General features: G+C 38.2%; 1 protein-coding gene across 1 annotated transcript in view; it reads left to right on the forward strand.

Annotated features, from left to right (window-relative positions):
- DACH1 (dachshund family transcription factor 1) overlaps nucleotides 1-12,919 on the forward strand; it is a 432,844-nt gene that overhangs the window by 305,478 nt on the left and 114,447 nt on the right. Inside the window, exon 4 of the mRNA XM_065414734.1 lies at nucleotides 6,923-7,095. Coding sequence (XP_065270806.1) covers nucleotides 6,923-7,095 — 173 coding nt within the window. The remainder of the gene's footprint in view (nucleotides 1-6,922; nucleotides 7,096-12,919) is intronic.

The raw sequence follows: 12,919 nt of genomic DNA on the forward strand, positions 1-12,919 counted from the left end.
CCCACCCAACCAGCTGTTGGGACCTCACCATCCTTCCCTTAAATCCTTTACCAATGTATTTTATGTGATCACTGTATCTCTTCCCTGCAGAGTACCTACACTGGACATCCACCCAACGTTTACATAATTAGTTTTGACATTATAGCCTAACTCCCGTTTCATGTTCTCCCCAAATAAGCCCCCCAAACCCACTGTGGGGAAGGTGAAAAAAACCCACTTTGCCTAGGCCAATCTGACAGTGAGGGAAAACTTCCTTCCTAGCCCCCCAAAGAAAGAAGCAATTAGGGCAATGCCCCCAGCGACTCCTGACAAACGCCAGTATTTCACCACTTCCATACTGAGAGGGTGCATGCTATTCCATCTGGTCTAGGTAAAAAAGGGCTTTTCCTGAACCGGCTCTCTCTTCCGGTCACCTGGGTGGGATGGATCAGTGTCCCCACACTGAGCTGATATGCAGCTGCAGCAGAAAGTCACTCCCTCAGCTCTCTGGCCCTTAAAGGGGCACACATTTTTTCCAACAAGCCAGACAACGGCCTGCGCTGCTTAATGTGCGGTGAGGTCATTCTCTTGCTTTTCGTTTCCATAGTGTATCATTTCAGCTCTCATATGAGTAGATTTGTGAAAAGCAAGAAAAGTCTAGATGCTGATCAAATTTGCTTTAAAATCTTAGCCTGATTTAGAAAAAGCCCGACAAGATCTGGAATGATCTAATTATTATAGTCTTTCATACTAGGCACTTGCGATTTTTAAGGATGTGCTAGATACAGCTGATCTTTTCATTTAACTGCAATACACTACAAGAATAGAGAGCAAGTGGTGTGAAAGATTAGTAGTAGTGAAACTGTCAATGGAGAAATTAAAAGTAGCAAAATATGGGCAATAAAATGCAAATTAGATAAAATGAGAAAAATAGATTTTTTTATTGTGTTGTCTGTGTGATCAGAAGTGAAATTTAATAACATCACATTGTTAGAAAAGCCACCAACGTGCACTCAGTTCAACTGATACACACCTATATCCTAATTTGTCTTGTAAGTAGGGATGTGCATGCTTAACCATGTTAGGATCTTTGATTCTGGCAAACATTAGGTGCTTATGCAGACTTCCTGAGTCTTATTAGATTTTAAGATCAAACCAACTCAAAACTACACTCTGCAGAATTAATGAGAGAAGATAGAGGGCTAGCATAGGATCTATAGCCAAAAAAAGTAGACAGGATAAGAGGTCGGTTAAGTAAAAATGTCCACATTTTCAATTTTCAGTCTTGCAGTCTTGTTTTTTTCACTCATCTTGTCCTTTGGAGAAATAACATGTCTTTCAGGACAGACACTGGAAGGTAGATGTCTATGATATTGTTCTGAAGCAGAAACTGTTCAATAGATTCTTTTCTTTAAAATTAGTATGGCAAAGGACTGTCCAATTGATTTCATTTTCTGCCAAGAAAGTGTTCACTGTTGTAGTTGAAGTATGACAGTCCACACATTACTCTTTTGATATTTCATTTTCAAGTTAATTTACCCCAGAATCATCTGAAGAGTCACTCTTATATAAACAATATATTCCAGAGTTGCTCTGCCTGGTCTGTGGTGGTTGGCAGTGCTGAAGAAGATGTAATACAGAGAATGCTATTTCTATTCTGGCTTTGACAGTCCTTTGAAAGCTCCTTATCCTCCATATTAGCAATTAATAGGGGCTGCATGTCGAGAGAGCACATTTGGCTACCTGAGGAAGAATATCATAGTTCAATATGCTCCACAGGAATCTTGGGAAACATTTTTCCCCATCCCATAGTATTTGCTTCCTTGAAAATGTTGCACATTTATATAGTGTCAGTAGTGACAGTAATTACGTTACTGTTTTTCAATTCCAATGACATGGGACAAAAGAGATGCTATTGAAGTCTGATGGTCTCTGTACAGGTATTTCATTATACTTTAGTTTATATAGCACCTTTATCTAAAATCTCAGCATGCTTTACAGACATGCAGTCTCATAAAACTCCTGAGTGGTGGATAAGTATTATAGCCAACTTCAGCAGGTTAAACGGAATCACACAGAGGTGAAGTGGCATGCATACAACGAGTCAGAGTCTAAAGAAGGAGAACCAAGTATTTAATTTGGATGATAAGATTCCCAACTTTTAGCACATGGATTATGAGCAGTTTCCAGTGAACATATAGCATGGCAGGAATCAAGCCTCAGATAAATGACCCAATGTAGCTGATATAAAATGCCTCATTTGGTGATTGCTTGTTGATGAGAAATAGCCTGTATCAGGGAACATGGAAGATAACTGTGGTCTTGTTTTGGGGATTAGTGGGACTAAAAAAGGATCAGCAGGGATGTGAGTTCCATCCTTGAGGGGGCCATTTAGGGGTTAGGGATTGGTTCTGCTTTGAGCAGGGGGTTGGACTAGATGACTTCCTGAGGTCCCTTCCAACCCTGATATTCTATGATAACAAATAGCACCATATTTTTTGCTCTACCAGTCAAATGGAAAATGTTCTGGGAACACGAAACATACTGAACCCAGTTTTTAAATGTGGTCATCTACTTTAGGAACTCAAATTCCACATTCTGAATGCTTATGATGACACTTGGGCACATAAAATATATAGGCTACCAAAGAGCCTATATCAGTGCCCATGTATGGGACTTGTTCAGCATCCACATTTCTGCATTGGATCCTCTGTGGAGAAAAGCTTTGAAAATACTACTCTGTGGTCACTTTAGTGCTGCATCAATTGAAATGCAGCTCAAAATGCAATGTGGAGCTACCAGTTGTCGTTTCACAAAGTGTTATGCTGAATCTGGAAATTTGCATAATTTAATTAATTATGCCACTAAAAACTGATTTTCTCTCAATTTAAAGCAAACAGCTTTTATGAGGGTGAACTACAGCACCCAGGGATATCAGGTGTCCAAGCTCTTAATCCTATTACCAAGAGTTGACAACCACTGATGGAAACTGGAAAACATAAGCCTCCAGCAGGGCAACAAGTAAGGAGGAAAAAGGCAACAGATTTTTTAAAGCTTTTTGAAACCACTGTATGGTTTTTAAATCAATTTTTTAAAAACAACTGAATTGGCAGCTTGCACTTTGTTGTTCAGAGGGTGAGTACTGTCTGAGGGCTAACATTTATTTTACTTAGACATAAATGAAAATAACTATCTCTTCTGGGAGGAAAGCTGTTGAACTTAACTACCATAACAAAAATGCAGCAAATGGCCAGTGTTTGCTATTTGTATCTATGCCTGTCCACTCACAGATGTTTAAGAGTGCAAGATGCTGTACCTTGTAAGTGGTTTCTAATGTTATGGGTTGGAGACTGGCTATGAGTCATTTTGATTGTAAACTAATCTTGGCAGACGATGTCAGATTCCAAGTATCAAAGTATCAGTCACTGACTAAGCACTACCTTTAATACCAGTGCCTCCTTTATTTCATTACAATATCGGTTTTGAGGAAACTGAAAACAATGGGTACAGGTTTTGCTGAGGTATAAGGTGCACTCAAATGCAGAAGTTCTCATCTTTGACTACATATGAAATGCCATAACCAGAAATCCTATGACTGACCTTGCTAAATTCTGGGCAAGTCAGGAAAGAATATAACAGTTGTAGTAACTTACTTATGACTCCATACTTAGAGCCCTGTGTGGATACAAAATTTGTATCCGCATCCGATCCATGACCTACAAACATGGTCCGCGGATATCCGCAGATATAAAGCGGATATCCACAGATCTGCAGGTCTCTATCCATCCTCACCTCAAACCCCAGAGCTAGACAGGGCCAGACATGAAATTGACCCTATCATGAGCGATATGTTTATGAAATATTGAAACCTTCCCACCACTTGTAGAGTGAAAACCTTAACATGTTTCCCCCAATTTGTTTCTACTTTCCTACAACAAAGATTACATTTTGGCAAAAAGAAATTGCATTTTTTCTTAACAAATCTGTCTTTTTTTTTTTAATCTGAACTAACAGTTGGTTTTGGTGGGGAAGTGGAAAAAAATCAGTAGAAAGGATTTATTAAAAAGTGAACTTGTTGGCAATATGAGAACTTTACATAAAATTGGAGTAATTTGATTCAGGTTTCAATTAAGTTTTACAAAAATCTGTATTGTCTTCTTTTCTTCTTGTATTTCTTTTTCTATGGAATCTTATTTGGGGCTTAGGAAGATCAAAGATAAATCAAATCTTGAGTTCCAACAAGAGTTACAGTGGGTGTAGACAGGTAGAGAATTGAGATATTAAGGGTCTGAATCTATTCTTATCAGTCAGGTTCTTCACTAAATGAACATACAGGATGGAAGTGTATTTGTCATTATTGCAATAAGCAGATACTATGGGAAATAAACTAGGGAAAACAAAGGTAGAATAAGCAAGCTATTTTTCCAAATAATGACTGAAAACTCAGTCTCACCTGTGGTCTTCCTATTGTGCAGAGATATTTGACTTTCCAAAAATGCTTGGTGATATGCCCACCTATGAGAGATGAAGCTCAAGTCCTAAGGATCTGTCTTGTGTTAGCCAGCTCAGTCTTAAACTGACTATAAACATTTCATAAAGTTTGTCAGAATTTCTTGGAAAATGATAAAGAGGATAAAGACAATAAAGATATCTGGTTTAATTGATTCTTTTCATTGTTTAATAAAATTGCTCTGTTCGACTGCTGGAGAATTTGGACTGAATTTTCATTACCTACTCCTGAACAATTTACACTGGGATCTAGACAGTATTGAGCTAATGAGTTAGAATTTATATTGAACCTTAACTGTCTTCATGAAGTAGCAGGGGAAGGAAAATCATGGCCATAATTGAGTATTTTTTCATTATAAACTATGTTTTATATAGCTTTTACAATGAGGTTTTTAATAAATCTAAAGAAATTAAATTGGAATTTGACCAACTTTTGTGCTTTTGTCATCTCATGTAAAAGTATTTTTTAAAATGGTAAGGCTAATGGGCTAATGAAACTCCTATGAAAGTCAATGGAAATTAGAGGGTCCCTACTGTTGATCAGATAATTGTGAAAAGTACTATGAAAAGTTGCGCAAAATACATGTTAATATAATCTTTAAAGGTTCAAGATTGGGGAACATATGAAATGAGTGTATGAATACATTTAATATGCTGCCCAATCTTGAACTTCATATATATAGTCCCACTGAAGTCATTGGAGCTTTCTGATTAAGAAGTTCAAGATTGGGCAGCATATTATATATCTTCTCAGTGACATATAGTTTTTTAAAGACCTATTCAGTTTAGAGGTCACTTAAAGTACACTTCCATAATGTAGAAATCAATAACTTTTTCATATAAATGAAATACAGATAACATTCTTTAACTGTGTTATTCTGTTTTACTGTGTTATGTTGAAAAGTGCTGATGTTCACTGTAGTGAAAAATCTGTTTTCTCAGATACGTAAAATACTTTTATAGTCAGTATATATTGTTCCAAATCATTTCTTGCTCCAAGTGGGGTTCCACAAGTAGAGGACTTGCAGGATTGGACTCATAATTTCTTATATTGAATTGAATGAAATATAAATTAACTATCTAATACTACAATATGTTACCCATACACAAGAGTGCATGTTGGTTGATGCCATCAGTGAGTAAAAATTTTAATTACTGTCTAATTTTATTTTAATACCAAAATTTAAGAACAAATATGAACATAATTAATATAGCCATAGTCAGACAATGAAAACGTTACAAGCGAACACCCTCTACCACATATAAAACAATTGTTATATTTCTCTCCAATTCTACTTACTAAGAATTACAGAAATATAAGTAAAACTGTAAATATAACAAAGATTTACAATTCATTAAAATACATTGTTGATTTCTCACTGGAACTGTACTGTTTAAACTGTTCTTCTAGCCCAGGATTAAGAATTCAAAGTGTAAATACCTCTCAAGTGAACTAGTACAATCCTAACACCCATAAATTCATGTTTCTAACTATAAACGCCAAATGTTATCCTTACCTATCTATAAAGGTGGCTTTTCTTTCTATTGACTGAAAACAAAACCTCCCCCTTGCCCAACCCATACATTACAAACACTAATTTGTCAACCACAAAATGGGTTAAATTGGTGGCCTTGCTTGCAAATTCAGACATTGCAAATTTGAAATCTTCCTGCATCCAAATAATTTATATTCATTCCCCACAGGCATCAGTGATGGTTCTTGGGATAAAGAAAAACTTCAGTCTCCCCCTACCCAAGGATCACAGGCCTCTTTTAACCATCCCAGCTTGCCTGGACAGCATAACCTTCCAGTTAGCCATCCTCTCAACCCTCTTCAACAGAACCACCTTCTGCCAAATGGTACGGGTTGACATCTTTCAACACTAACATCAGTAGTTTTCAAACTCCTGTCTTTCTATTGTGTTTACTTAAATAGGCTATGCAAAATAAAAAATGTGGTGAATACTGTAATACTTTAATTAAAGTATTCAGCAGTGGAAGTAGGAGTCATAAAAAAATAAAAACATACATACTAAACCTAATACTTAAATAGCTATTAACCTGTGCATCAGTGGCATAATTATTGCTAAGACACCTTGCCGCAAGTATTAAAATGGACAATATAACAAACAACAATTGCTTAGCAATGATATGCTACAACATTACACTGATCTGAACAAACTAAGAGGTCTGTTAGCCTCTCCCTGTGCGTATAAGACCTCCATGGATACTAGAGGGAATTACACACGTACAAAAAGTGAACAGATTCATGTTAACTGCTCTATACTGAAATGTTGGAAGAGTTCATTTTTTAACACATTTGGTGCCAAGCATTTCAACATATTTTGCTCATAAGAAAATATATTCCTAATAGTCAATATTTAAAAAAAACATTATAAACCAATATTTCCTGCCTTTTGTTTTTTTTTCTTAGGCCTGGAACTTCCTTTTATGATGATGCCCCACCCATTAATTCCTGTCAGCCTACCTCCAGCATCTGTCACAATGGCCATGAGTCAGATGAACCACCTTAGTACCATTGCAAATATGGCAGCAGCAGCACAAGTACAGAGTCCCCCATCCAGAGTCGAGACATCTGTTATTAAGGTAAACATCTAGAAAAATATCTGTGATACTAAATTAATTTCTTCACAGCATGGTACATTATTAATGTAAGACTGTTCTCATCAGATGTCATAAGGTAAGCAGTCATAAAGGCAAGGCTTGGTCAGTGTTTGGAAGGGAGGGCTCCAAAGAAAAACCCACTTACTGTAGGAATTGATTTTGGGAACTGAGTATTATGTTGGTAACTGAAAATTCTGAATACTGAGTACTGAATCAGTGCTCCAGTTCCACAGTTGAAGTTGCCATTTGTCAGATGAGATATAGATACTGACTACCCATGGCCAAAAATGATCTCATGCACTTTCCCAGGAAGCTGGAGATGAAATCCTGACCCTATTGAAGTCAGTGAGAATTTTGTCATTGACTACAGTGGGCCCAAGATGACACCAATCCCGTTGTTTATGTCAGATATTCCCAGCTGGAGGTCTGAGTGCCAGAACTAGAGTGACTAAATAAATTAATTGAAGAACATCTTGAGGTGCTCCCTCACCATGTGCTGAGCATGGTGTCTTTGTGGAACTCTCACCACTGCCTTATTCAGCAATAGAACACAGGTCTAGTAGAGTTGAGTACTGACCTGACAACCACCAGGCCAGTACTGTAGCACTGTACAGAAGTCTGAACACTAATAACTTCCGTCCATCATAGGGATTAGTATAGCAACTAGCAACAAAGCATCTGGGTATTTCCCACTTAAATTAGGCCCGCATCTCAAGGTCTCCAGTGGATTTCCTGGAGTCTTCTGCCTTCATTGGTGGAGGATGCTTTACTTGTATTATACATGTATTCTATCCCCTAATATTCAAACTATACAGTTTGATTCACCTGATATTTCCTTAGATATCTCCATTTTATCTGCTATTCTTCCCTGATTCTAATAAATTAGATACAAAGAGTATCTTCTTGTTTGGTTAAAGAGAAAATGAGCTGATCAGAATATATGAGAAATAATGAATGTGTGCTTAGAGCAGTGCTGGGCAACCTTCAGCCCATGGGCCACACACGGCCCATCAGTGTAATCCACTGGCGGGCCACCGGACAGTTTGTTTATATTTGCATAGCCACCCGCAGCATCCAGTGGCTGCAGTTCGCCGTTTCCGGCCAATAGGAGCTGCAGGTAGCCATGCAAATGTAAACAAACTGTCTTGCGGCCTGCCAGTGGATTATCCTGACAGGCCGTGTGTGGTCCCTTGGCCACAGGTTGCCCACCACTGGCTTAGAAAGCTTCTCCTCCAATTTAGTGGGTTTCTTATTTTACAGGTTAAAGTGGTCCATTCACATTTGGCATACCTCAAATTTACAACCCTACCTCTTGACTAAACTTTGGAGCCAGATTGTCAGCAGTTCTTAAATAAATGCCTGTGCAAGTTTTGCAGGCACATCATTGTGTATACAGAAAACAGATTTGCATGCATAATTTTATATTGCATTTTAGGGATCCACTGAAGATCTGCCCCTTAACGCAATCCCCATAATTCAGAAAAAATTATCAAACCCAAAACAAGGGCCCTAACAGTTTTATCATTCTGGGTGGTTTAGTGACCTATAGGAACCTGAATTTGTGGAGATATTTGATATAAGCACGCTGTTCTTGTACTTCCTCATTTTCTTGTTTGCTATGCCATGAGAAGCTTGGAATCATACTGAACTATACAATTGCAAATGCCTTTGAAGAGAAAAATAAAATGTATTTTAAACTCCTTTAAAAGCCACCAAATCTGTATTACTGTGTGGATAGAAAGGTAAGGCATTCCAGTGACCCAGGACCACTAATGACAATGTAACTTGTATCATTCGTGCAAACATTTGGGATCAAATGCAGCAACCTCAGAAAGTGAGAGAGTAAATAGGGTGTCAGAAACTAAGGCTGTGTCTATACCACACTGCAATGCAGACTATGGGGGTATGAATTGCGGAGTGCACCAAAGTGTTGTGCGCTAACTGCCCTGTATTGATGCTGCTGGCACAAACTAAAAGGAATGTAGTTCACAATAATGTAACCCTGTTTGAAGGAGGATTACATTAACACAAACTAGATACCTTTTAGTTCATGCCAGCAATGTCCACACAGGGCAGTTAGTGCACAACACTTTGGTGCACTCTGCAGTTCATACCCCCATAGTCTGCACTGTGATGCAGTGTGGACAAACCCTTAGTAAGGCAATTAGGACTAGGCCTATATATGGCTTTAAAAGTTAGGCTGCATCTTTTGTCTTGGTAGGCATGACGACAGCAGAAATCAGCATTGGAACCATGGTGCATGCAAATACATCTGAGACAACAGCCATGGAGTGGTGGTGACCATTTTGAATCTACCCTGTCATCTCACTCATGCTGCTAACTGTCACTGCCTAGTAGCATGGTGATTTCTGCCCTTCTGTATGTTTTATTTTTCACTAGAATGGCAATTAGCAAAAGGTACATGATACCAGAGCTGTTCCCTGGGACATATTAGGTGTATATTTCATCCTACATTTATTTTCTAAATTTCCATAGTGATCACTGCTTATTACATAGATATATGCTAATGAATATAAAGATATCGAGAACATGATTGAGCACACACTCACTGACACAGCATTTTGTTTGCTCATGTGGGAGTCTTGAAATATGATGTCCAATGTTCTTAGTTTTTTTGCATCCTTAACATGTCTGTGTCTTCCTTACTTTTTATCAGAAGTACAATATCACAGTTTATATACAGCAATGGGAAATTTGATCTCAATCTGTTTTTGACATTCAAAAAGAAAATGTTCTATTTTTTAAGCTTGAACAAGTTGGCATAAAGTAGTTAGTAAACTCTGTAAAGCTGGGTGGCCGAGTTACCATGAGTGTAACTCTATGGGGCTTAGATGGAGAGTAAAACTATAACTAATAAATTTAAAGCCTCTACACCCCCCAAAATCTCTTTATATTGCTCTGTGTCATCATGAATTCCATAGCTAGCAAGATAATACATTGTAGCATCAAGGGGATCCAAATAAATGAGGCCAGGCTATCTTGTCTTTAAAACCAAGTTTTTTAATCCAGCCGGACTCTTCACACATTGATGTCTGTCTCCCTGACAGCTAAATACAAACACTTCCACCCCAAGAACACTTTCTCATTCTCTTTCCAATCCCTGAGCCTATTTTCAATTGCACCCCAGCTATTTGGGGAGAGAAACACATTACAAACGAAGGCAAAGATTTTTCAGATGGGATCTAATTTTCAGTGCCCCAATTTTGGGGGGCCTAACTTGAGACATCTTAAAGACAAATAGTTTTCCATTTGTCACTTGAAAATTATTAGTATATTTTAAAAAATCTTGACCTTTTTATGTGTGTGTGTGGGGTGACCTGCATAACTCATTCCAGAGGAAATCAGCCATCCTATATTCATGCTATTAAAACCTTCATCATAACTGTCAAATTTTGTGCAGCTCCATGTGACATTTTATGCAGATTATTTAATGAGACAATTTGCATAGTTATATCTAATTTGCATATTGTTCTTTATGCCATCTTTAAAAAAACATGTGGATTTATGTTATTTTTAAAAGCACCTAAGTGACTTATGGCTGAATTTCCATGTTAAAAAAGGTCTTGAGTCACTTTTGAAAATGTTGCTCTTATGCTTGTGCAGCTCTGGTTACTGAAGCCATTGGTTTATCTACAGGGCAGCAGGGCAACCTTCCCCAGACATCACCATGTCAACATGCCTCAATCCTGATTTGGGGGACCTTCCTTTGCAAGTCACAGAGACAGCTCAGTCTCCATGGCCTGTGAAGTTCTTGGCCTCTGCTGAATCTGCCAATTTATGCAAAGTGTGGTGCTGAGTTTGTGATGTGGGAGCTGTGATTCATCTCATACAAGGAGCACCAAATGTTCATTAGATAGGTGCAGTTTTTAATCGCTACTGAGGTGAGCTGGATTCATGCTGGTAACCTACAGGAAAAAGGCTCTAAGGGTAACTAGCAATGTCCTGAGGCTTCCAGTTCCCTAATATGTGTTAATGTTACACCCTAAAAAATGAAGCTTGTTTTCTGTAAAGTTTATCATATCAAATTCTGACCTCTTAGGAATCTGCACAGTCAGGGTACTGTCTTCAGTCATTGTCAGACAAACCCTGTGATTTGTGGCCCACCCTATTCTTAAAGCAACATCTCCCATTAACAAAAATACAGACACTAAAAATACAGTAATAAAACAAATATTAACAGAACATCTAAATTCATAGTTCAATATAATAGCTTGCTATATAAAATAATGTCAACAGGAGTGTGAGTAGCCTAGATAAATTTGCATATATTCCCTCTGCCCCAGTTGGTCATCAGGCAAGTTTGAGCCCACAAGAAAGAAAAGAGAACAAACCAGATGTGACACATTACTCATCACTCTTAATGCACTACCGGAAGGTGCTTAGATACTGTGGTGATGAGAGCAGTAGAAGAACCTACATGGAATGTAATAGACTAGAGCTTTCAGATCCTCTGCACAGCATTCTACCGTTTCATCTATAGCAGTCCTGGTAATGTAGATATGCTATCCTCCTTTATGAGGAGCAGCCCATAGAGAAAAACACAACACACACTTTGTCACTGGGTCACACAATTATTTCTGAACGAGCACTAGAATGTTGGGTGTCAGAATTCCTCTGTTCTCTTCGTGGCTCTGGGAACAGAATATGGCCTAGTGTAGCCAAGTGTAACAACACATTTTTATGTCATCTGCAGGGATTTAACCTGAAATCCCCAGATCTTAAAGCATGGGTTGTGGTATAGCCACTAGAGAGGGACAAACATCCATACTGTGTCAGTATGTGTTGGACAAGCACATAATTTGGACCATTTCTTTTAAAAACTCATGTGGGAAAGCTGGTAAGATTTGGGTGTTTCATCCTGGGTTTTGTTCCCAGTAATGATGGCTCCAACCTCTGCATTATCTTATGTGTAAAATGAATGAAATATAATTGCCTACTCTGAGGTTGGGGCATTAGGCCTAACTTAATAACGATTGTGAAGTGTAGAGAAATAGTAAGAGCATTCCGTAGGTGATCTGGGATTAGAACTAATGGTCACATAGCTCAGTATACTTTCCTCAGTGTGCATCACACCATCAGACAGTCCCTGTATATGTACTCATGCCACATGCAGAGATAATATACATAAAATAAATTGCTGAGCATGTGATGCATATATTTGTCTTCCACAGATTCATGCTGATAAAAGTTTTATACTGCCCCATCATCTAGTCCATATTTCTCTATCAGAGATGGTAAATAGGTGACAAATAGGCAGATAATATATGCAGGTATAACACGGTTTATTTTAATATTATGGATATAGATTGTTTAGAAAGTAATTATAATCATGGAAGCGAAAACTTTCATATATCTCTGTAGTGGCATTATGGTGCTATCACAGTGCTGTACATGCTTCTTATACTGCTGTGTCATGATGGTCATGGAGTGAGCCCTCACACTAGCCAAATAGCAAGTGTGAAAAATCGGGACTGTCCCTATAAAATCAGTACATCTGGTCACCCTACCTCACACACCCATTTTCCTTCTGGTGCACACTTTACCATGATCCTAACAGGAAAGATGGAATCACAGCATCTCTCAGCCCCTCATGATAATTTTGCTGGAGAGTTGCATGTGTGGTTATTAAATCTAGTGGTTAAAATTTGCACATGGGGTGCAGCAGAACTTTCCATTCACTCACGGGGTGTCAAAGCCATTCACTCAAATTCGTCCTGGCCACCCTGGGGCGGCCAGGTCAAATTTCAATGCAAATTCATGTTTGCAGTGAAATTGCAAGAAAACT

Source organism: Emys orbicularis, chromosome 1 (assembly GCF_028017835.1).
Source record: "Emys orbicularis isolate rEmyOrb1 chromosome 1, rEmyOrb1.hap1, whole genome shotgun sequence".
Taxonomy (NCBI): domain Eukaryota; kingdom Metazoa; phylum Chordata; order Testudines; family Emydidae; genus Emys; species Emys orbicularis.